At 42.3% G+C, this 26,366-nt stretch overlaps 1 protein-coding gene across 1 annotated transcript in view; it reads right to left on the minus strand.

Moving 5' to 3' along the window:
- The window catches only part of LDLRAD4 (low density lipoprotein receptor class A domain containing 4), a 467,353-nt gene that overhangs the window by 261,437 nt on the left and 179,550 nt on the right, over positions 1-26,366 (minus strand). The window contains exon 3 of the mRNA XM_088476000.1: positions 2,114-2,580. Within this exon, the coding sequence (XP_088332126.1) occupies positions 2,114-2,153 (40 nt within the window). The 5' untranslated portion in view covers positions 2,154-2,580. The remainder of the gene's footprint in view (positions 1-2,113; positions 2,581-26,366) is intronic.

Here is a 26,366-nt window from a genome sequence, read left to right on the forward strand (position 1 = left end):
CCTCTCCCTTCCTTAGTGCCTAACCCTAAACCCTCCCGCTAGTGCCTAACCCCTAACGCTAACCCTCCCTCTAACCCTGCTACTTACCTTCGGGAAACTGGTGGTCAGGATTCCGGCGCCGAGATTCTGACAGGTGTCGAGATTCTAGTGCCGGAATCCCCGCGGTCGGTATTATGACCGCATTATAGGCATTCTGAGCGCCAGAATATATATCACTGACATTACGGATCAAAATTTAGGTACTGTATTACAAACTGCAAGATCAGTATGCAAATCATTTGACATTACATTTTGTTGGCATGTTTGCAACTATTGTGGCTTAAACAAAATTTTCATATTTTTGGCTGGCATCCACCACCCAGGGTTATCGCGTGTGTGTGTGTGTGTGTGTGTGTGTGTGTGTGTGTGTGTGTGTTCCATAAATTATAAAACTCTGCCTAAAATATACAAAAATCTATGCTGAGGCTGGAGCAGCATTGAATGTGATCCGCAGATATCGTATATTGTGGCTATATGTCACTGCGTTGACCCTGATAAGTACAGTGAATTGTGGGGTGCACAGGATATAACCCTTAAACTACTCTTCTATACAGTCAATATTAAAATAGAACAAAGAAAAAACAGAACTACACACATTTAGCTATCTATTAATGATTAGCATCTTTTTGATTTTTCTTGCTAGTGCTTAAAAAGAATGTGCATATGGGGCTGTGATGTTTCCATGTTAAATGGGATCTTCAAAGCAAAGTGGTTATAAGGTCATTAAAATGAGTTTTCTTTAGCAGGCATTTAAAACAAAATGAAATAAAAAAACAAAACTTGCAAACATAACAGTATTTACATATCAAAAGTAAAATGCAAATGTGAGTTTTACACACTGCGCGATCTCATGTATGACGGCGCAATGTGTGCAGAACAGGAGATAGGACGATGCGACGAAAGACCATATAGTATAGTGTGTACCCAGTTTTACAGTTCGTGCCAATGTAATCAAAATATTTGATTGCAAGAGTGTAATGCCTGTATTCTTTGCTGTTTTAGGTCTTACGGTTGTCAATAGGCTGCACCCCCTTTCAATATACACAAGAATTTGTGGTGAACACTAAGGGGCCAAATCCACTTGGTATAATACTAACAGTGCAAGGATCCATTATTCCAGTTTTCCCTTGTCCATGAATTTTGAACCTGCATTTAAGACAGGCCTGATGCCCCACTCATAATTTATTTAGGATACATGAGGCTCTAATTCAGCTGTATATTATAGAGAGAATAAATCTTGTGTAAAGTGGTAATTTGCAGCAACTTTATTACTGTCACCTCCATGAGCATTTCTACATTGACTCTAAGAACCGTATACAATTTGAGCAGACCCGCAATACTTTTCCGCCTCCTGGACTTTTCGCCTACATCGCCTGTTTTTGAAAGTCCTGTCAGATTAAGGGAAATCAGCCTGGCAAAACTTTTTTTTTTTCGCCCCAAAATGAAAGTGATTTTTTGGGGAGTTCTCAAGTGTTTTTTTTTTTTAAATTGACGCAGTTTACCTTAGGGGGACCGTCTGAAGGCTGCAGGGGGGTTCCCGCAATGTTGCACCCCAAAACCCCAATTCTGCACTTTTTTCCGCCTGCTATTCATAGGCGAAACTTTTTTGCCTATTACATTGCATTGACTTTCCGTCTAGGCAGAAAGTCTTTCAAATTGAATACGGCGATACTTTTCCGCCTGGCGAAATGACGTCATCAGCAAAACTTTTTCGCCAATCTCAGTTTTTCGCTCCAAACTGAATACGGGCCATAGTAAGAACAGTCCCCAAAAGCAGAATGTGGTCATTCACTTATGTATGCGCTAGGTAGATGAACTGAAGCATCGGAGCACAACTAAACATTCAGTATTGCAGGCTTCCAGTTCATAAATGATCCATTAATTGTGAAAAAAAACTGCAAAAAAGGCATATTTAGGTGGATTGAAGTAAGAAATGGTCTACATTACCTGAATGATCCATAATGAACATTTGAAAATATTCATGCATATGTTTGATAGGCACCCATCTGCAGCTGCTAAAGTAACTCATTTCAGCTTTAAATTCAAACCCCACGCAGTAGATATAGACTATTACCTGTGAAAGCATTTGTGGCCTGAAAACCAGCTTCCTGCATGCTGCTTTTCCAGCAAAGATGAATGTCCAACTTTAACCTGTCCTTACCAGAGATAACAGATAGGCAGGAAACTGTCAGGTCACTTCCATTTTAGTCAGAGTCCATTGCTTATTGTGTTTTCATTCATCCAGATGCTCTACTTCGAGTCACAAGCCCCAAATGGCTGGTGGGATAGGGCAATGCAATGTTTGTTAGCAGAAAAAGTTTTAAGACCGTTTACCCATCCAGCCAAAAATATGTCGCCATGATGGTAAGGATTAAAAATGAGAGCCAGATATTATGAAGGTGATGCAGTATTATCCTTTCTCAGCAGAATTCCCATTAGTCCAGAGTTGCCTTGATCTTGCAGGGTTTGACTAGTGCCGACATCAGGCAGTGTCTGGCCTTCACTTTGTGTAGGGCGTCTCAAGTCCCTCAGGCATGCAAACTAAGAGATGAGAAAAGAAATGTGGAGATTAGGTTACCCAATGGTCTCTGCCAACATTGAAGTCAACAAAAGCAAAAGAAAGAAAACCCTCTGGAAATGATGGTCCACATTAGAATGGATTTTCAAAAGGTAAATATTACAATTTTGCTGAGATGCTAAGTGTGACCACACGGCACTTTGAAATGTAAATCTGATCATGAGCTTGGAGTTGCATATCACCCCCTGAGTTCTGTTTATCTTTTCACTTCAAAGCCATAGTTACCAGAGATCGAAGGGAGACGGAGGGAGAGGTGGGGGCGAAAGAACAACAGGACTCAAATGAAACACACAGATATGGAAGATGCAGGCCTCATTCAGATGGTTCTATCAAACAGGAGAGAACAGAGGGCTGCTTGGATCCCCCTCTCATATAACAGTATAGTACCATTCATGGAGTTTCAAAGACAATAAATAAACACAATCAAATATCGGAATAAACGGTGCTTAGACTTAACTTGGGTTTTAACAAGCGACATCAGTTTTACTTTATTGTGATGGCTACAAATAGTATATAGATCTAGTTCAAAATGTTCTAAGTGAAAAACATTTTCACTGCTTGCAATAGCCAAAGTCACAGTGATAAGCTTTTCCATATGGACAAAATAAATGAATTAAAATTAAGAGAATTTTGCTAGAAGCTTTGGTGAAAACCAAATAGATTTGTAACATGAGAATTACTCCACACTTTAAAACACACCTGACATTTTGGATTAGCGCTGTCTAGTAATGTAGTGAAAAAGATAATACAGTGATTACAGAAAAACACATTTTAGCAGCATCACAAATCTTATTTCACTTATCTGCTCTTTGGAGAACAGCAATAAAGCACACAGATCCTGCAGTCTGACTCACTGTACAACAAATTAATACTTTTAATTTGTTTCCTTTCTAAAAAATAGTCATACATTACTAATTTGAGGTAAAGAAAAACTAAAATGATTTCAGAATGTTTTTACTAGCTCTATTTTTTGAGTTACACTACTTGCACTATACTGTATGTACAAAAGTAATATAGTCATAGTGAAAAGCTATTTTATAATAATCGATATTTTCTAGATTGAATTAAAACAACTTATTTATTTTCTATCAATCACAAATAAGAACACATAACGAAACAAACATACAGCATACGAAACAAACATACAGCATATGAAACAAACATACAGCATATGAAAGTACCATCTAATATAGTGGCCTATTCATGGGGGTGCTTTCTCTTTGCTTGTACTCCTCTTCTGGGGCATCTCTTGTCACTGTCCAACAGTAGTGATCACTTACCCTGATATCTTTGTTCCATTGCTGAAATGTCATGGTGGAATCACTCACTATGCTTGTCACTCAGTGCACCACAGTTATATTGTGTGGGTAATCCCGTGAATTTAATATATTTCAATAGGGGAGGGGACAAATAACTGATTAATTTAATTGGGTCATTAGGCCCCACCCCCTCTGCGCGGAACGCAGATTGCTGGTAAGATTCTCTCCATTCTGCCCACTTCACTAGGAATACCCCTACATCGTCATAAATGGGCTATATCTCTGAACTCAGAGCTAACAGAGTTTTAAATGTCATATTCATTCTTTGCATGCTGAAATCAATTAGAAGCAACTATTTTCACATCGGAAAAATTTTCATTGTTGTGCAGTGTTATGGAATAGTGAAATCCAGTTATTGGGAAACTATTATTTCCTACCGAAAAAGTTTTGATGACTGACACAATTGTCTGGTGGTGGAAACTCCAGAATAGATTATGTTTCAATCTATGAAAATAGGGTCAAAGAGGATTATGATGGCTGTCGGAAACGTAGTACAGTACGCAAAGTACTGCATCACAACTCAGTGTAGAAACACACATCACCCAGCCCTCACTCAGGTCTCAGCAACTGCATGGATGGCCCTGGTGGTACTTATGATCCTGCTCAGACTTAGAATTGTTTATAGAGCTTGTACCCCCATCAAATATCTGGTTTCTTTACACATACTGATCACTACTCCAATATCTTGAATCCCGAACCACGGCCAGAAGACTGGCATTGGAATCCCCACATGGGCCTGTATTCAATTAGCTTCGCGTAAGCGATTCGCCAGCCGGACTTTGCCTACATTGCGTATTCTAGACGCGGAAACTTATAGTGCGCATACCCGCCATTTGCCCTATTCAATTCCAAAAGAAGTGAAAACTGCGACAAGCTTTGTCAGAACAGGCGAAAAGTGGTGTCAGAATCGGGGAAATCAGCCTGAACCCCCCAAAAAGATGCAGAAACACTGGGGACAAGTGTAGTAGTGCCCGTTTAGCCCCAATACTACTGTTTGGGGTACTTACGTTCGCACAATTGCCACTTATTCGCGTCTTTGCACAAGTGGTGAAGAATGGCATAAAGCAGTATTTTTGGGAGAAAATAAGCAGTCCTCCCAAACTTGGGGTACCTGAAATTGGGTGCAAGCATATTTTAATGTGTCTAAAGGGCAATTCCACCCTCTAAAAAGCACCGGCAATCTCAAAAACACTTGACCCCTTCTTAATGCACCCCCAGAACCTTATTTCACTAGTTTGCGAACTTGTACCCCCACTTTGTGCTATTTCACCCCAAAATTCAAAGAACTTTTTTGGGGTGTTCTTAAGTTGTTGTTTTTTTAGGAATTTTTTGACGCAGTTGTCCATTGGGGGGCTGTTCCAAGGGTTTTGAGTGGTTTCCCCACCTTTGCACCCCAAAACAAAAATGTGGCACTTCTTTTCTCCTGCTATTCAGAAGCGAATCTTTTTTTACCTATTACACTGTATTGACTTTCTGCATACGCGAAAAGCGGATGGAATTGAATATGGAGATAAGTTTTCGCCTGGCGAAAAGTCGCAATCAGCATCCTCAGGATGTTCCAGGCATTGCTGTAATCACCGGCTATTGTGGCCCCGCCCCGTGTGATGTCACACACAGGGGGCATGGCCTGCACCGGCCCACGAATAATGTTGTGTATATCAAAATGGTCCTCGGCAGAAAACAGGTTCCCCACCCCTGATTTAAATGAATGCTTTGACATTTTATTGGCTATATAAATCCATGGCCACATTAGAAAAAATTGCACACAAATTGACATGCTATTTTTTCCATTGCAGCATGCTTCTAGCATAGCCTGGCCCCACACACCAGGAGCTGCCATCATTCCTTTATTGCCCAAGATGAACATACTGTCTAAGACCATGCCCAGAAGTCCATAGATCCTGGACAAATTTCTGCCATAAACAAGATATTGAAGTAAATTAAGAGTTATGGTAGACTTACCTTTGTAAACTCTTTCTTCGAAGTCCATAGGGCCCACAGGGGTGGCACCAAACAGTCAAAGCTTTAGCTCCCAGGATGCACCCGTAAGTCTACCATAACTCTTAATTTCTTCTTCAGGGTCCATAGGGATCCACAGGGACACCAGGGGGATGTCCTAAAGCAGTTTCCCCTAAGGGCGGAGACACTCCTGAGCAGAAAGGAGAATCCAGTGCCCAAAAAAATCATCATGAGAGCAGGGGTTAAGTGGGCCGGAACGGGGCGGAACTGCATTCTGTCAGTTGTAATTGCAGATGGAACCCTTTCTGCCTCCGTCCGCCCATCTCTCCTGGCCACAGTAACTAAGTACAGGCAAATGCGTTTGCTGCCTGATTAAGAAGGATGCTCGCTCAGCAGCAGCTACTCCCTGGCTGCCCCGCCTCCGCCCACCCACCTTGCCTGGCCGGCCACACATGCACAGGACCGCACCATAAGTACAGCAGGGCAGACGGCTGATGAACTGCCCAATTAGCGATTATGAAGGAGAAGGAAAAGTCTCAGCTTTGGATGCTCAGGATGGCTTCTCTCTTCACTGGTGCCTCCCATATCAATAGATGTGTTGTGTGGGCGGGACCACAAAATTGATAGACTTAGCCTGCCCTGCCTCCTGTCCCTCTCATGCAGAAGTGATGCAAAAGAGACTGCGCAATGATGTCATCACGCATCTGTCTCTCCTGCTGCGCTAAGAGGATACTCCCCTAAGGGGAGCTGCCCTGAGAGGACAGACGTGGATGCTGAGAAAGCAATCCAGGTATTTTAGAATTCACAACTGAACTGCTATACTGGACACTGTTGCACTGCTGGTATGAAATACTCTGCAGCAGTGAAGCAACACTGAAAAAGTGTGTGTGTGTATCATCCCACTTTATGTGTTCACTTCACTCTGTCGGCACAATGAATGTGATCACACTGCACCCACTATTCCTTCAATCTTATTATCTTATCTAATCATCCTGCTCCCACTTCCCCCCCATCCCCCATTTGTGATCTCCCTGCTCCCACTGCCTCCCCACATCCCCACTGTGTGTGATTGCCCTGCTCCCACTGCCCCCCATCCCCACTGTGTGTGATCGCCCTGCTCCCACTGCCCCCCATCCCCCGTTTGTGATCGCCCTGCTCCCACTGAGCAGTACCAAGTCAGATACCCTGCGGGCAGAGGACTAGCGAGGAGAAAGTGCATCTTCGCTGTCAGCCACATGAGGTCTACAGTGTGCAGAGGTTCAAACGGAGGAGCCTGTAGAGCCCGGAGAACCAAGGACAAATCCTGCGGGGTCACCGGAAGGACAAAAGGAGGTTGAAGGTGGAGAACACCCAGAAGGAACGTTCTATCAGGCAGGGGAGCGATCCTTCGCTGGAAGCGGATTGACAGCGCAGAAACATGAACACTAAGGGAGGCCAGGCGGAGGTCAAGGTCTAACCCAGCCTGGAGAAAGGGCAAGCACCTGAGAAACCCTAAAAATCATAGTGTCTTAGTCTCTGGGGGAGCACCATTGAAAAAAAGAGTGCCAACCTCCAACAGATGCGGGCTGAGGAAGGCTTATGCGCCCTGAGCATCGTCTGGACGATAGAGCAAGAGAAACCCTTGGCTTTTAAGATGGATGACTGAAGAGCCACGCTGTCAAAAACAGACGAGGTAGGTCCGGGTGCAGACAAGGGCCCTGCACTAGTAGATCCAGCCATAGAGGAAGTGGAAAAGGAGAGTCTATGGAGAGACTCCATAGGTCGGCGCCTGGGACCTGTCGGAGCTGTCAGTATCACTGTGCCACCTTCTTCCTTGAACCCTCGGGAGGAGGGAGATCAGAGGAAAGAGGTATGCGAAATTGAATTCCCACCTCACTGCCAGAGCATCCATGAAGGTGGCTGAGTGGTCTCTGGTCCTGGACCCTACCTGGGACCTTGTGATTGTGACGTGAGGCCATGAGGTCTTCGTCTTGTAGGCCCCATTTGTCCACCAGGAGTTGAAAGTCATCTGCGTGGAGAGCCCATTCTTCGGCTTGTATATCCTGACCGCTTAGGAAGTCCACTTCCCAATTGCGGACTCCGGGAATGAACACTGCCGAGATTGCCGGGAGATGATGTTTGGCCCAGACCAGGATGTGTACTACTTCCCGCATGGCTGCCCGACTTTGCGTGCCTCCCTGGTGGTTGGGTTAGGCTACCGCAGTCGCTTTGTCAGACCGGATTTGGACCGACAATGCTGGAATTGTGGATGTATTAACGTCGGCAGTGCCACGATGCCGGAATCTTAGCACCATCCCCCTCCAACCCGCGCACCAGCTACCTTGCGGAATTATGTCCCTGGACCTCCTTCCTGCCTCTCCCCTCCCAGAGGAAACAGCCAGGATGTTGGCAACTATAACCTGAATGCTGTTCCTGTAAATTGGTATGCAAACAATAGAAATTAAATAGGCTGCAGAACTGTTGTAGCACTGAATGAATGCATAATAATCAAAGCAGCATACGGAAAATCCATTCCTGATTGGAATTCCTCACAGCACTAAAGTCATGGATTTAATTCCAGCAAGGGTCCTATCTGTGTGGATTTCATACGTTCTCTCCATGTTTTAGTGGTTTACTCTGGTTTCCTCCAACAATCCATAAACATACAGGTAGGTTAAATGGCTTCTGGAAATAAATTACCCCTAGTATGTGTCAATGTGATAGGGAATATAGATTGTATGCTACACAGGGACAGGAAATAAGGAATGATGTGAGTGACTAAATATTCCTAGTAGAGCTCTACATAATATGTGTGCGTTCTAGGAATAACTGCTAATAAGTAAATTAATTCATGCTTCATCTATAGTGAATGCGGTATCAAAATCCTTTCCCCTTAATAGAAGCAAGATGCACTTTAGACATGTCAGGGTACAACTGGAGACTACTGAACAATTCATAACGGTCACAGTGTTTTGACTAATTAATACTACTTGCCAGTTGGTTATTGCTTCTTTAATTGTATCAATAAATTGATTAGGCACTTCAGATTTAGCAAATGTTATTCAAATTTGTTAATACATTTTTTGCCCAAGATTTGAGGAGTCTAATGCAATGAACAGACACTGTTAAGGTGCGTACACACTAGATGATTCGCTCCATGAGCGATATCGTCTAGTGTCCCCAGCAGGGGTGTGCTCAATGTCGTTAATGACACTGAGCACACACAGTGCATGATATTGTTCAGTGCCGGGCACCCTCCCTCATCCCTGAACATGCAACAACCTGACAATATCGTCAGGTTGGCCTGCATGTTCGGGTGGTGAATGACAATGACCAACAACCCGCGGGAGCGTGCATCGTTGGTCGTTCGTCATTATCGTTCATCGTTTTAGCGAACACACTGGCCAATAAAGTGAACGACTGAATGATAACGATATCGTTATCGTTCAAAATATCCACAAGTGTGGACGCACCTTTAAAAGTACAGGGCAGGTAATAGAAAAAAAAAAGTAAAATTATAGTAAAAAAACCAAACTGCCAAATATAATTTCTAAGGCAATCTTTGCATGTTAAGTTAGGATCTATTTGTATTCTATGAGCACAAATCTGTAGATTTTCCTTCTATCAAAAGGAGAGATTGGAAGGAAGAAGATTCTTCTGGGCCATATAAGCATACTGTACCCTGCTATAGATTAATCAGTGTGTCTTACTTGATGAAAGCCTGCTCTGTCATTTAATAAGGTTACACACTGAAAAATGTATGGAAGGACATAGAGGACTGGAAAGCCAGGAAAAGATAAATGACTTTAATCCAAGCACTGAAACATACCTGACGTGAGCATAACCTACATGTACAATATCGGCCACAAACAAAGGACAGGAGTCATGATTTTCTACAATTCAAAAATCGGATGACATTTAAAGCAGCGACTGTCTACCAGTGTCATACTATACACAACCATGTCAATGTTTTAGGCCTGCATATCTAAAATATAGAAAGGAATTGACATTCCCAGAATGCTCAGATGCAGCTAAAGAAATTTACCTGGATAATACATATCAAAAAATTAATTGCAAGTGTTATGGAGACCAGCGCCAAACAATTCTTTAGGTGGATGTGCTTTCATACTTTGTATAACATATTTAGGTTGGCAAATAGCATCTGGAGCCAAAATAAATCTAAAAGTAGCAGCAGAAATTTTGCTTCAAGGAGATTGCAACAGATTAAAAAGTAAGGTCATAAATGGAAATTGAAGGAGACTGTCTGTGATGGGCAACCTGACATACTTTACGAGCTGAATGTGTGTCTCTTAGAACCTAGGGATGACCATCGACGGTAAACAACCATCAATGGCTAACCACCGAAGGCCATTGGTTTTGCACTAGATGGCGGAGATCCAATGGTTCGCCACCATCGATGGTACAGAGCCCGACAATGTTTTTTTTTTTTTACCTCCCTGGCACCAGAATATAAAGCATAGCTCAATGCAACCAGTAAAGCTGCAACCCCAATTTTGATTGATCCCCTTGTGTAAGACAGCAGGAATAATCATCGGTGGGTGAAAGTCACTGATGGTTCCTCATTAATGGTTTAATACCACCAAGGTTAACCAGCAATAGTACCATTGATTGTTAACCTACCAATGCCATCCCTACTTCACCCTTTTATCAAATGCTGCATATTATCCTTTATTTCACTTATTAAAACACAAATAAGAAAACAACCTCTGCAGCTACATCTATCATGCTAAAATGCTATCAAATGCCTTTCACCTACTCCAAACATGCCCCAACATGCTCACAAAACCCCACTTGCCATAAAAAGCACTCCCACTTGTCCTCAGATCCCTCAAAACTCCACCACATGCCACTCACATAATGCAGTATTATTTATTATTTATTACCAGTTATTTATATAGCGCACACATATTCCGCAGTGCTTTACAGAAAGAATATTTTGCCATTCACATCAGTCCCTGCCCCAGTGGAGCTTACAATCTATATTCCCTACCACATACACACACATGGGTTAATTTTTTTTTGGGAACCAAATAACCTACCAGTATATTTTTGCAGTGTGGGAGGAAATTAGAGTACCCGGAGGAAACCCACACAAGCACAGGGAGAATATACAAACTCCACATGGTGGGAATTGAACCCATGACCTCACTGCTGTGAGGCAGTAACGCTAACTATTACACAGTCTGTGTAGTAAGTACAGTAATAAGTGACAAGACACAGAGTGCTAGACAAAATGTACAAACACAACTAACATGTTAAAACACTAACTAGTCAATCATTGTAACTAATGCCTAATACTGGGCATACACTATACAATTATCTGTCAGATATCTGTCCAATTTGGCTGGTTGGAATGAAAACCTGGTAATGTATGGGAGCAAATGACATTCGATCATATGGTTTTATGAGCGATTCCAATGGCGCTGTCCTTTTGAAGGGATCACGTCTAGATGTAGCTCTTGAGTTACGCCAACCCCATAAAAAAAGAGACTATTAGTCACAGATGGTCTATATCTTATCGTACATAGATGGAGGCAGTGCTATCCGCTCACCTAAACACAAAGAGATGCGTTCCTTGAAAGGTATCTTTACAATCCTGTAGTTAAATATGCTTTTGTCAACATAAATAGCTGCCCTATTGGGACCAAGCTCACCCGGATATAAATATAGACGTTCCTTAAAAGGTTTCTTTAAACTTTAATACGAGGAAAATTCACCATGCGAGTCGATATTCTTCATGTATATTTATTCCACAAAAAAGAAAGAAAAACATTATATATTATTAATAATTTGGAATTGTGCACCTGAGATTTGTCTGTTTCTGTGCCTGCAATTAGTCTCATCAGGTAGCACCTCCCATTATATATATATATTCAGGTTGTGCAGTTCAGAAATCTTTCCCATATACTCCATTTAATGTGCTTTATTGCACTTCTGAGGGAAAGGAGACACCCTCAGTCTGGATTAGCACCCTTCCTTATTGGTTTAAAAGCATGGAGTCTGGTAATGTATATGCACATTGGTATTAGGCACAATTCTAGGTAAGTCCTACAAGTTATATACTGTAGTGCAACTTTGGTTAATTTTTGGGGCGTGGGTCCCCCTGGATTGCATTGGTTGATCTGTTTCAGGGCACCGCATTATAACACATTTTAACCCTTCACTGTGTTTAATATATATGTACTTCACTTTTTTATTTTCATTCTTTATATGCAGCTATAGCTGCTCTTAACTATCTCTTTACACTGCACTTTTCTTACTATGGTGGTGCCCTGGGGCAGCTTGGCTGGGCCAGTTTTGGGGGGTCCTGCGCTCTGGATTTGAACCCTAGTATGTTAGGGACCTACCCTAAAGCGGTTACCTGGATATGGTGTGTAGGCCCATAACCTTGGCCATGATTATGCTAAAAACCTCTATTGATTGCAACATTTAACTGCATTTATATATTATTAATGATTTGCAGTTGTGCACCTGAGATTTGTCGGTTTCTGTGCCTGAAAGAAAAACAAGGCTACCTAGAAAATTGGTCAGATCGCAACAACTTGAGACTATATAAGATGCCTGAAACAATCACTAACACAACTCTATTTGGATTCCTCATGATCACTTCAAACACATCCTCCAGGACCTTTCTGATAATGACGTACTGATGGACCAGGTGCATAGAGCTTTGAGTGCCAACCCATCTGCAGATCGCAATCCTTGGCAGATTATTGTACACCTTAACTTCTACAGAGAGAAGGAACGGATCCTTATTGCTACTTGTACCGCCCCTGTGATAGGAGTTTTATGATATGCAAATCCATATTTTTCAAGACCTTGCCCCATCCACAAAAACAAAGAATTTTCGTCAGTGCAACTTGAGATACCAATGGGGATTCCAGTTTCACTTTCAAGCGCTTACTGAAAACTGCTCCCACATGATCAAAATTCTTGTACCGAGTCAAGAAGATTTGAATAAGCTCGGCATACTCCCTGAGCCAACGACTCCTACCAACATCTCATCCTTCACCTCAATGTCCCCAGATTTCAGTAGTGGTCATGATCTACCAAGCACGTGAATAGAGACTCAACTTCTCCCTGATGGAGTTTCTCTTCCTGGACAGGTAGGTCTACTTCTTTGATTGGAGCTACCTCTATATGATGCTCCTTATACGCTCCACTGCCTATACAGTTTTGCTTCATTTAGTACAGTATGTTATTGCACTGTTATTTGCATTTGCAGTCTATAGTCTAGTGCATGTCACTGTTATTTGCATTGTTTTGAACATATTGAGGTTCATACCAGTCTATAGTCTAGTGCATGTTATCGGCACCCCCCTCTCTGTACATATCACGCTGGTCAATGTTTTTGGACTAAAACAACAAGGTCCCCTTTTCCTTAAGGTGTTTAAATGCATTGAGCAAGCTGCACAGGGCCATGTGATATTGGGAGGAGACTTTAATGTTATTTTGGACCGGCCCTAGACAGCTCAGTCCTCTCCACCTCCCGACTTGTTCCTGCTCCCAGACGAGACTCCTTTATCCACCTCGACCTCTTTAAGAAGCACGCCCTGTATGACACCTGGTGACTGCAAAACAAAATGCTGCCAGGGATTACACCGACTTCCCTGTCCCTCATAGGGTATACACTTGCATAGATCTGTTCTATGTAGCGCTATTCTCCTCTTTATGAGTTTTCTACAGTTACAGTAACTGTTTGGATTACTTTATATCAGGTGCCATATGGGAAGCTTATAAGGCCATCATTATGGGTAAACTTATAAGCTGATCTTCTCATGTATGGAAAATTATATCTGCATGTAATGCAGCTATTGTTTGATAGGGGCCAAACAGTTCTAGTTCTTCAGAGGTATGACAATAGAAATAAAGCTGATGGTCAATGTGGGATGAGTAATTAGACCTACAGTAATTTTTAACATCTAACCAGATCTAGGTTTCCCAAGATTGTCAGAATCTTTTCTCTATCAGTTGCTCCTGACGTGCAATGAAATTCAGATTCAATTCACATTTTTTTTTTTTTTTACAAGCAGTAAAGAAAATTTATTTGGTTGGTTCAAACTCTTTTTTCCCCTATAAAAGTGGTGGTGAAAGCCTTACTTCCCCACTGTCAGATTTAAGCAGGACAATCCCACTATGAGGCCACAGTCCCTCCGCCCAGGTACAGGTTTGTCCTGATCAGACTGGAAGGTATGCATGCAGGGTGTTCAAATGGTATGTTTATATGACGGTAAGGGGAGGCGGGAGGGAGCTTTCCAGCATATTGGAATGGTTGAACATGCCACTTTGAAGGATGGTCGGCCTCTTCTCATGTATATGTCTTTTTTGCCAAATCAGCCAGGATAAAAACTAAGTGAAAATCATAATTCTTTAGTTTGCCAACTAATATGTATATCAGAGGTTTTATCTTTGATAGTATGATTATTTGTCAAATTCTTTGAGCTACAAATCAAATCTATTATTGACTTAATTTTCATTAATAAACGTATTGGCTCTAATTTTGCAAACTTAGCAGTAATTTGCTAACCTACACACTTTAACCACTTGTCTGACTTGGTCACATCAGATGCACCCATGCATCAGATGCGACCACACCAAGCTGGGCTCTCCCTGAAACAGTTCTATCTGATGCGTAAACAATAGCTATTTATTTAGTATCATTTTATCAACAAATCTGCATATCTGTTACAAAATAATATACTGAATCAAGTTTAATTAGCTATTATTTACATAATTTGAATTTAATAAATAAAAATGTATTAGTTAAGGGGTTAAACACCTGCATTATTGCACTTGCAACATTCCTTTTGTTGCTGAATATGCTTCTTCTTTCAAGCATCAAAACACATGGAATATTGTGAGAAGTGTTAAGGTGCCTACACACTAGACGATAGTTTACACGATTCTCCCGGTTTCGACACATCGGAACAACAAATCATGTAAAATATGTTCAAATCGAGTGTCTCCACTCACTATCACGATGCGTGTACCCGCTGGTCGTACATCGCATCTTCAGATCTTGCCTGCTCCAGGTAAGATTTGCCAGTCTCATACACGATTTGGTGCAATAGATAGATTTTGTGCAAGATAGATCTTTAGTCAGATAGGACACTTTTTAGCACCATATCGTGTCCTGGAGAGCCTGGGAGCTGCCGGGGAGAGTTCAAGGGAAATTGCTCACGATATCGCATTGTGAGCACATTGTCTAGTGTGTAGTCACCTTTACTGTTTCCAGTACATGTAAAACTTTAAAACATGATGTATTAGCAAACAAGATTCTACAAAAGAGTACACTATAACAACCAGTGGCAAATTAAGACAGCGCCATCTATAGTCCATCTAGTATAGCTTTCCAAGCAGCTCATGGTCTGCTGCTGTTGCTATACTCAAAACAAACTTCTCAACAGCTGAGGCTTAGTCCATTAGACACATTTTTCTCAATAGCTTGTGATATCTTTCTGCAGGTAGAGACTTTATACAAATGTCAATCATGTCCTCACAGTTGGATAGTACTGTAAGTCAAGACAACCTTATTCTTGTAGATCTCTCAAGAAATAATACTTCACATCTATCAATGTGCTTGGTTTTTGGATTAACTCATTCTGTCTGTGACAGTGCGAGAACTCTTAAGGCCCTACACTAGACGACCTGCAAATGATGCAATGTCGTCAGCGATTTCCCTTGAACTCCCGGACAAACAATATTGTGCATACACACTGTGCAATCTGACCAATGACCAATGACCAAACGATATAGTGGTTAGAGTGTTAACTATATAATGTAACCATATTGCCTGATTGTTCGGTAGTGCGTACACACTGCCGCGAATTGTTAACGAGATTGCCAGATCTTCCTGCATGCAGGGAAGATCTGAGGATGCGACCAAAGACCAGCGGGAACGTGCATCAGCATCGTTCAAACACAATACACGTTTTGTCGTTCCGATGTGTCAAAATCGCCCAAAACGTGCAAAAAAATCATCGTGTATAGGCACCTTTAGGTTTGTCGTCAGAGACTTGTGTCAGTTCTGTCTGTTGTTCCAGGTTGGCTATCTATTGACTCATCTGTATCATATATTTACTTCAATGTGTCACTGCAACACACTGCCTCTGCTAATCCGACTGATCCTCTATAGCAGTGTTTCCCAACCCCGGTCCTCAAGGAACACTAACAGTCCAGGTTTTAGTGATATCCATGCTTGAGCACAGATGGTTAAATCAAAATAAGTGCAGTACTAATTAAGACACTTGTGCTTAAGTATGGCTATCTTTTAAACCTGGACTGTTAGTGTGCCTTGAGGACCGTGGTTGGGAACCCCTGCTCTATAGAGTAAAAATAATCTGGTCAGGTTGCATTTGTCAATTGCTGGAAGCATTAGCTGAAGGTTCTTGTATCCCTTTCACAGCATTCCAAACCATTTGGTTTAGCTTTGAGACTCTTCTACCTAGATTGCCACTGCTGCTGTAATATCAGGTCTACAACAGCAATGCAGAGCCATTTTCCTACTACTTTTCTGTATGTATGCGTATCTGGTGGTAAAAAAACCTTTGTTACTATATTTCTCCTTGCTGGCAATTCAATATTCGGCTGCCATTCTTTATTTTCTCTTCAGCAGCTTTTGTCATTTTGATGGTTTTCTGTACAAAACATGGGGTTCCTTTAACAGCTTAGTGACTGTGCCTCATTACTACCAAAGTACAGAGGGGGTCACTCAGACCCGGTCATTAGCGCCGATGCGCTCGGACCGGGTTGATGGCCCCCCACAGAGCATGCCCACAACGGCGCCGTCGTGCGCATGCCTGAGATCCGCTACGACCGACAGTGCCGGTCGTAGCGGGTCTCGATCCAAAGGGGGCGAGCTGTCGATGTTGATTGACAGCTCGCCCCGTTTGGAAGGCGGGCCGGAGGGGTGGCAGCCCAAATGGGGGCGTTCCCATGGGAACGCCTACCGTTTGGGGGAGGCCCCACTGACAACACTAGTGATGTCAGTGGAGAGCTTCCGGCTCAGACAGAGCCGAAAGCTCTCCGGGGCTTACGACAAGGGAGACCCTACCCTAGGGCAGTGTTGGCTAACCTTGACACTCCAGCTGTTGTGGAACTATATATCCCGGCATGCCCTGCCACAGTTTTAGCATGCCCTAATAGCAAAACTGTTGCAGTGCATGCTGGGTTATGTAGTTCCATAACAGCTGGAGTGTCAAGGTTAGCCAACACTGCCCTAGGGTCTCGTCGTAAGCCCTGATGGTCTTGACCATCGCGACCATCACCTTAGGCGGTCGTAAGGCTGTGGGTGTTAACCCACAGCCTTACCACCGCAAAGGAGGACGTCTTGAAAATTCAAGGCGTCCTCCCCTCATTCAGACCGACTGCACGCTCTGTGCGACCGGCTCTGAATGAGGTTCAGAGTGTGGGCAAAAAAAACTTGCCAGTCCTTGTTATTCCTGATCCTTATGAATCTCATGGTAGGTATTATTTACAGGTGTTAATCAGGGTGAATATAATTACAAATGTGTAAAAAGAGTAGGTTTAATCCTAGTACTTTGGGAGTGTGCAGACAGTGAGTGTAAAAGCTCCAGCACATGACATGAACAGAATGGCCCTCCTCAGCTATGCAGTGGCTGGGGAAGGGCAGACATGACATTGATACCAAGGGGATCCTGTGTATCTGTGTTCAGACAATGGGAACATAATCTTAAATTACAAATTACTGTATATTTGATATGTCATTGGAATAATTTGCTGAAGAATGAAGAAGACTGACTTGCTAATTTCAACTTCTCTTGGGAGAACCATTGTTTGAACCAGGTATCTCGAGATAGCGAGGAGCTGCTGCTGGCAGGGAGGAGACTGGATAAGATCTGTAAGAACATGCTGCTTTTTTATATCTATAAGTCTGTTTTCACAAAGCCTAGTTTTAATTCCACTTCAGACTTGGTTTCCCTGGCATTAAATCGATGCACTGTATTATAAAAAATGAAATGGGGAATAAAACGAGGCCCCAAATTGAGTCTCTCCTACTACTTTGGCTTAGAAGAATATCCTTAAGGTGTTTGAACATATGTAGTGTTAATTATTTTGACAGATAACCAATCCTATTCAACCTACCCTAGATTAATTTTTATGCTAGTTTAAGTTTGTGCTCCTGGCCATTTTCTTTTCTTCCTTACGCCACATGAAATACTATGTTGTTACTAATATACACTTTGCAGATTACACTGGCAGATTGCTTGTATTATTCTGTTGAGCTGTATTTCTGAGCTCATAACCTGTTGCAGAATATGCTTCTCATTTTAAGCATCTACATGCAGGGAACTTGACTGTGACCAGTTTATGTAAAACGTCATATATATAAGCTGGAGGTTTAACAAACCAGATTTAACAAGAGAGTACACTATAATAAATGGAGACTACAAATAGAGACAACTTAAGACAAAGCATCCCCTATCGTCCAACATCTTTTAGTGGTCACCAGTTTCTCTATACACAGACTGGTGTCTCATCGGGGTCCATGTGCTACAATCACACTAGTAATACAGCACTGAGTAGGGGGACAACTCAGTGCATCATGTTTCCCCCCAAAAGGAACAGGACACGGGAGTGTTATTGGTTGGATGGATTGGGTGAGTATTCTCTGGATTGACTAAATTGGTCTGTATATGTTGGAGTTGGCTATGTAGTAATATGGAAATATATAGTTTAATGGAGGCTATATTTGGTGGACTCAACTGCATATCATGAAGGTGGGGCAGGTAATCTGAAAATGTAGACTGTATGCAGGGTGCCATTCCACTACACACAATGCAATATCTACTATTACCTGTTATTGATCCCCCTACACGACATACAGATTAATTATTGGCTATTAATACTAAGTATTGCACACAGAAATTGGCAAACATATCCTGTCACTACTCATCATAAAAAGTGGTAGGTTAGTGTAAAAGTGTCATATACAGCAAACTGAATGTACTGTATGTCCTTTCAAAAAAATGAAATGTCCTTTGAATAAAATGAACCACCGGTAGATTTATATATTTTTTTTAGATTAGCCGTCCTTATGAGGTATATCCCTCTGACCAAGCCCTGGCCATGACCATTCAGTTAGGCCCAATGCATCGATTGGGACATCTATCCATGTCCTACCTTCTCCCAATTTAAAACCCTCATACATCTGAGACGGACTGCAGCAATGTCCCGTTCTGCAGATGGCGGGGTTTGGGGATCGGGAATATTCAACATACTGAAAGATCTCAATTCCCTGATTCTGACCCGAAAAAGGATCAGGCGAGTCAGGGATTTTTAACATGTAGAACTTCACTTATTCGCCAACGGATCGCCGATCATCAAAGCAAGCGGATCAGTGGTTTTGGTCGCCAATTTGCAGATGGAGTCGACAAAACGAGGAATCGTCTCAGGTGTATGGGCCCCTTTAGGGCTGTGTCATATGGAAATGCAACTCTGTTCTAGGTTTCAATACCCATTTTATTTATTTGTGTTTTCTACCTGTAAGACTATATTGTGGAACTTTGCTGCTGCAAAACAAAGTACCAACAACATGTTAAATGACAAATCAAACATAACAAGTGAGCATTACAATCCATTCATTATGAAGAGATACATATTGTTTGAATAAAACCACTGCAAAGATTAAGACTATGAATGCAATCAAAAGAACTACAATAACCATAAGAGAAGGGGTGAGGGAGGTAGGCTTGCCTATTTTATACTGTATCACACAGCCTAGTAAAACAAATAGATTTAAATGTTTACTGCCTGTGTGTATGTATTGTGGAGAAACGGATAAATATATAATTATATATTTTTGCAAATACATTTTCCCATACCTCAACTACAGAAAACCTTGATTTCTTATGTGGAACTGTAATCAAAAACATTTCAGTCTCAATTTTGCATATTTCCTCAGATTGCCCTACCATTCACTAATGCCTATAATGGAGTAGACCAATTTACACCTGGAAAAACCCATCAAAGCAAGGTATGTTCCACATATATAACAGATTCAACTACTATGCTTTAAAGAATCAAAAGGTGTCTGCTATGTTCCATTACACTTTTTTGGGGGAAGTCACTTAGATTGTTTAATGCACAATCATTGTATTTCCTGTCAGAATTACACAGCATTTTTTTTACATATGAGCTACTGAGCAATTTTCTTTAAATATGCTGCATCCACTGAGTTAATAAATTATTCTGTCTAATATGAAGGGTACTGCGTGTAACAGGAGGCAGCAGTTTAGTATTCATAGTGGGTACACTGAAATAAAAGACAAATAGTCCATAATATAAAAAAACTTTTGAAGTGTAATTTGTACCAGACATGTCGACATTCTGGCTGCCTCTTCCGGGAGGGGGCAGCCAGATCGTCAAAATCAGGGGCGTGGCCGGTGGTTGTGGGTGGAGCAGGGGCGTGGCCATGCATTAGCATCATTTTGGCCTTGCCCACGCTACACAATGCTGATAATCACGCCATTGTGAAGCAGGGGGGCGGGGCCAAAATGACGCAATTCAGCGTGAATCACGTCACAGGCCACCACCCCCCCACTGCCGGGGATTCTCACTCATCGCGCCGGGGGGGGGGTCGTGGGGGGACGTGTGCCTGCCTTCCCGGGAGGGGCAACTGATTTTCGGGAGGCTCCCGACCAAATCGGGAGGGTAGGCAACTATGATCTGTACTGAAAACTGCTTAAGCGGAGAAGAGGAGAGATACAGTTAACCAATGCAGTTAATTTAACCCATTAATATTTGAGTTACTTAGGTGTGCTCATGTACAATATTATTGGTGTAAAGGATGAAAAAAAATTTTTAAAACAGAGAAATAGATATATAGAAGGGAATTTGATCAGGTGTGAATTTGGTCCCATTAGGCGAATTCACAGTAAATTTGCATTGCGAATTACATTTGCAATTTAATTCCAAACTCGCATTTCTTTTTCAGTGTATAGTCACATGTTTTTGTTCACACCGCCCCTGAGCAGGTGAAAAGGTATGGTCAAGAAAGTAGAGGTAATAGAAGCACAAATTTATCTGAGACGAATACAGCGGGTAAAATAAGTATTGAACACATCAACATTTTTCTCAGTAAATATATTTGTAGTGGGGCTTCTGTAATTAAATTTTCACCAAATGTCAGCAACAACCCATGCAATCCACACATGCAAAGAAATCAAACCATAGATGTCCATAAATTAAGTTAATTGTAATAATATGAAATGATACAGGGAAAAAGTATTGAACACGCTTACTGAAATTTATTTAGTACTTCGTACAAATGCCTTTGTTGGTAATGACAGCTTCAAGATGCCTCCTTAATGGAGAAACTAGTCGCATGCATTGCTCAGGTGTGATTTTGGCCCATTCTTCCACACAGTCTTCAAATCTTGAAGGTTCTGTGGGCCTCTTCTATGAATTCTGATCTTTAGTTCTTTCCATAGATTCTCAATTGGATGCAAGTCAAGTGATTGGCTGGGTCATTCTAGCCGCTTTATTTTCTTTCTCTGAAACCAATTGTGTGTCCTTGGCTGTGTGTTTGGGATCATTGGGCCTGATTCAGACCCACTCGCGAGCGGCTGTACGCTCGCAAGTGGGTCGATGGTCTGCACTGAGCATGCGCACGACGGAGGGAGCTCCGTCGTGCGCATGCGCCAGACACGACGAGCGAAGGACTTTCCTTCGCTCGTTGTGTCCGATCAAAGGGGGCGTGCTGTCAATGTTGATTGACAGCACGCCCCCTTTGGTGGGCGTGCCGGGGGCGTGCCTCCCTGACGGGGGCGTTCCCACGGGAACGCCTCCCGTCAGAAGCCGGCCCACTGACATCACTAGTGATGTCAGTGGGAGTGATTTTGGCTCTGATAGAGCCAAAATCACTCCGGAGCTTGCGGTTGAAAACCTCAACCGCAGGCTCCGGCTCGCAATTTCGATGGTCGCGATGGTCACGACCATCGCGGCCATCAAAATGCACGCTCGTATAGCCTGTGGGTGGTGACCCACAGCTATACGAGCGTCCAGGAGGACGCTCCATGAAAAAGGAGCCCGGCCCTCATGCAGAGCGTGCGCTCTGCTCAGAGCGTACGGCTCTGAATGAGGGCCATTGTCTTGCTGAAATGTCCACCTTTGTTTCATATCCAGCATCCTGGTAGATGGCAGCAGATTTTTATCAAGAATGTCTCGGTACATTTTTCCATCCTTCCTTCAATCATATGAAGTATGCCCGTACCATATGCTGAAAAACAGCCCCACACCATGATGTTCCCACTTCCAAACTTCACTGTTGGTATGATGTTTTTGGGGTGATGTGCAGCACCATTTCTCCTCCAAACATGGTGTTTTATGGCATCCAAAGAGTTCAATTGTGGTCTCATCTGACCAGACTATATTTTCCCAGTATTTCACAGGCCTCTCCAAATTTTGTGCAGCAAACTTTAAAAGAGCTTCAACATTCTTTTTCTTCAGCAATGGAGTCTTGTGTGGTGAGCATGCATACAGACCACGCTGTTTGAGAGCATTACTGTACCTGCTAGCTCCAGGTCTTTCTGAAGCTCTCCCCAAGTGGTCCTTGGCTCTTGGACAACTCTTCTGATAATTCTTTTCACTCCTCTGTGAGAAATCTTGCGAGAAGCACCTGGTCGTGGCTGGTTTATGGTGAAATGATGTTCTTTCCACTTCCGGATTATGGCCCCAATTGTGCTCACTGGAACATTCAGAAGTTTAGAAATCTTTCTGTAACCAATGCCATCAATATGTTTTGCAACAATAAGGCTGCGAAGGTCTTGAGAGAGCTCTTTGCTTTTACCCATCATGAGTTGTTTCTTGTGCGACACCTTGCTAATGAGGCCATCAGTTGGGCCTGAACCAGCTTATATTCATTTGCACTGACAAGAGGCAGGTTTGCTTTCTAATTACTGATAGATTTCAGCTGGTGTTTTGTTTTTCCATGCCTTTTCGCACCTCCCTTTCTTCATGTGTTCAATACTTTTTCCTTGTGTCATTTCACATTATTACACAAAACTTAATTTATAGACATCTATGGTTTGATTTTTTTTGCATGTGTGGATTGCATGGGTTGTTGCTGATATTTGGTGAAAATTCATTACAATAGCACCATTACATACAGTCAGGTGCATAAATATTGCGACATTGACAGAATTTTCATATTTTGGCCTCTATTCACCACCACAATGGCTTTGAAATGAAACAAACAAGATGTGTTTTAACTGCAGACTTTCAGATTTAATTTGAGGGTAATTACATCCAAATCAGGTGAACGGTGTAGGAATTACAACGGTTTCTATATGTGCCTCCCACTTTTTAAGGGGCCAAAAGTAATGGGACAAACTAAACAATCCTAAATCTAACTTTCACTTTTTAATACTTTGTTGCAAATCCTTTGCAGGCAATTACAGCCTGAAGTCCGGAACGCATAGACATCATCAGATGCTGGGTTTCATCCCTGGTGATCTGCTGTATCTGGCACCAAGAAGTTAGCAGCAGATCAAAACTTTCCTAAACAATTTTTTGCAGTGTCGCAGAACGCATTACCCTGCTACCATCAGGGAATACCGTTGCCATTAAGGGATGGACTTGGTCTGCAACAATGTTTAGGTAGGTGGTACATGTCACAGTGACATGAATGTCAGAACCCAAGATTTCCCAGCAGAACCTTGCTCAGAGCACCACACAACCTCCGCTGGCTTGCCTTCTTCCAATAGTGCATCCTGGCGCAATGTATTCCCATACTTGACAACCCTTCCGATTCGGTCGGGAGCCTCCCGAAAATTGGGTGCCACTCCTGGCCCCGGAAAGGCAGACAAGCTACCCTTTTTCACCCCCCCTCCCCTGCGCTTACAAGAGAGACCCCCGAAGCAGGGGATGTCGAAGACGCCATTCACGCTCAATGGTGTCATTTTGGCCCCACCCTCTGCTTCCCAAAATGACGTGATTGTGTGGCCACGCCCCTGCTCCGCCCACAAATGCCAGGTAAGATGATGTCCACACCCCCTGGATGCTCCCTCCCAGAAGAAGCAGCCAGAATGTTGGCAAGTATGTCTATTCCTCAGGTAAAGGAAGCCCCTTTGCCAGGGATATAACTTGCAGGGACAGTGGTTACAGCAACTGTTGTCCCTCTGAGTTCCTCTGTGTACATAGTGGGGATATTTTCATTAAAAAGAAAAATATTTCCGGTGATATGGAAACATAATAATCGCGACTGGCCCACAATTATTAGTACATAGACCCCCAGGAGTAGGCATATCAAACATGCAGCCCGCAGGCAGCCCCCCAAAAAATGATTGCGGCCCGACAGTGTGGGCCCAAATATGTCTATATGCGGCCCACACCCCTGCCACGATCGGAGCTCAGCTCCGATCGGGCAGTGTTTACTTTATTTAAAACTGGCAACGCTGGTCTCTAAAGCGATCAGAGACTAAAGATGCCTTTCGTTTCAGAGGCCAGCGTTCCCAGTGATGCAGCACACGGGTGACGTCATGACATCAGACACGATGAGAGGAGCCTGCGCCTTCTGCTCTGGATCTTATTAAATGACGGCGTGGACTGGAGCGGTGCCCAGCAGCCATCGTAAAGAAAGGTAAGTACTGCACAGGTGAGTGGGGCTTGTTCTATACTGGGAGGGGGCACAGCATAAGGGGCACTACTGAGGGCACATATATAAAAAAGCATATATATATATATATATATATATATATATATAACAGCTTTATAATGGGGTAAGGTGTAATCAGGGAGATTACTAGACTCTTCAGGGAGTCAGAGAGATTGCTACTATTTCAGGGAGTCTCCCTGGCAATCATGGAGAGTTGGCAAGTATGGTGTAGGCTCCACATATGATATACACTGCTCATAGGTTCAGCATCTGCTCAGGTACATGAGAGTATGTTCGTCAGGATACATCTAATACACGGATAGATTTTAAAATTTTGAGTCCATGACCTTGAAATGTTAACTTCGGGTGTCAAATCAACACACTGATTTTACCTCACCAGCTCAGATTATGATAAAATTTGGTATATGGAAAGAATATATGTAGTCTAAGAAAAATACAAAATATTATTTAAATATCTCATGCAGTTTCCAAAATATAGCTATGTAAAGTTTTTAAAAATCTGTCAAAAACGCACAACCAGCATATATTCAAATCGCCATAGCAGCTCTCCTAATTAAGCTAGAGAGGTGGGAGTGGTGTCATTTTACTGTGTTTTTTATGCCCTTTCCTATGATATACAATAGGCTTTGTGAGGAAAGCTTTTTCCAGTTCAAACTGAAATTTTTGTTCATGATTATCTCAAAAAGTGCATCGACAAAAAAGTTAAACACATTTCTGGAAATAGTCTATACTAATGTTAAATGTTTGTCAAAATTTAAAAGTGGGAGGATAATGAGTTCATAGTTAAATATAATTTTAAATAGGAGTAGGCACTACGTTTGAAATAATCAGGGCCTTCTTTTAAATCCAACTATATGAGGAACAATTAGCCCAACACTCAATATTTTAATTTGTATATAAAATATAGAGGCGCTGATTTAATCAGAACAATTTATTAAAAAAATAAAAAAAAAACACATATAAATATTATAAGATAACCATCGGCCGGCCGATATATCTTTTAAAAAATGAACTACATGTAATATTAATCTGAATATATACTATTACGCAATATTATATTTGTGTTTCATCAAATAATAAGATCTAGCCTATATCAATTAGTACATCAGATTGGAAGATTCAGAGATGAGTATACACTTGTTATTAAGCTCTACGGGTACAGCTAACAATTTGTGCCCCTGAATGACAGTTTATTTGATCTTAATTAATGTCATAAATCCCTTGGATGTAAATCCACACATTCGTTGATTAAACCTCGCTTGGTTTGAGGCTGTAGCTGTTCAAAACAGATTTTTTTGACATTGAACAATTTTTAAAACCAATATGTGGCAAGTGAATGGCAACAATGTAAATTGCAAAAGATATATATCTTGTAGCAGTGTTGCTAGTCTCATCACTCTCCGAAACGTCCCTCTATATCACTGATATCTCATGTCCCAGCTCCCGTTGTGAAAAGGATGTATGTCCAGTGCCTCCGTATCTGGATATCCGAGTGAAGAACCGTAGCCCATCTCTCTCAGCTGCTGGCGGCGTTCCCCGAAGTGCAGCTATATCCGGAATGTAAGGCGCGGGTGAGGTCTGAACAGGACGGTTAATCCAAATGCAGGTAATGATAAAGGTCGGCACCTTCTGTATCTGTGTGGGTCTACGACTTGTTCCTCCCAGCTGCTGGCAGCATTCCCCAGAGTGCAGCTATATCCGGAGTGTGAAGCATAGATCCAAACTGAACAGTAGTTCTGTTGGGACAGGTGAGTGGTGAGAAGTCGGCAAAGTCTTGACGCGTTTCCCCGCCTCTTTACTTTTCGGCAGCTTCAATATTTTATTAAAACTGTAA

This window comes from Taudactylus pleione, unplaced genomic scaffold (genome assembly GCF_031769625.1).
Source record: "Taudactylus pleione unplaced genomic scaffold, aTauple2 ptg000179l, whole genome shotgun sequence".
Classification (NCBI taxonomy): domain Eukaryota; kingdom Metazoa; phylum Chordata; class Amphibia; order Anura; family Myobatrachidae; genus Taudactylus; species Taudactylus pleione.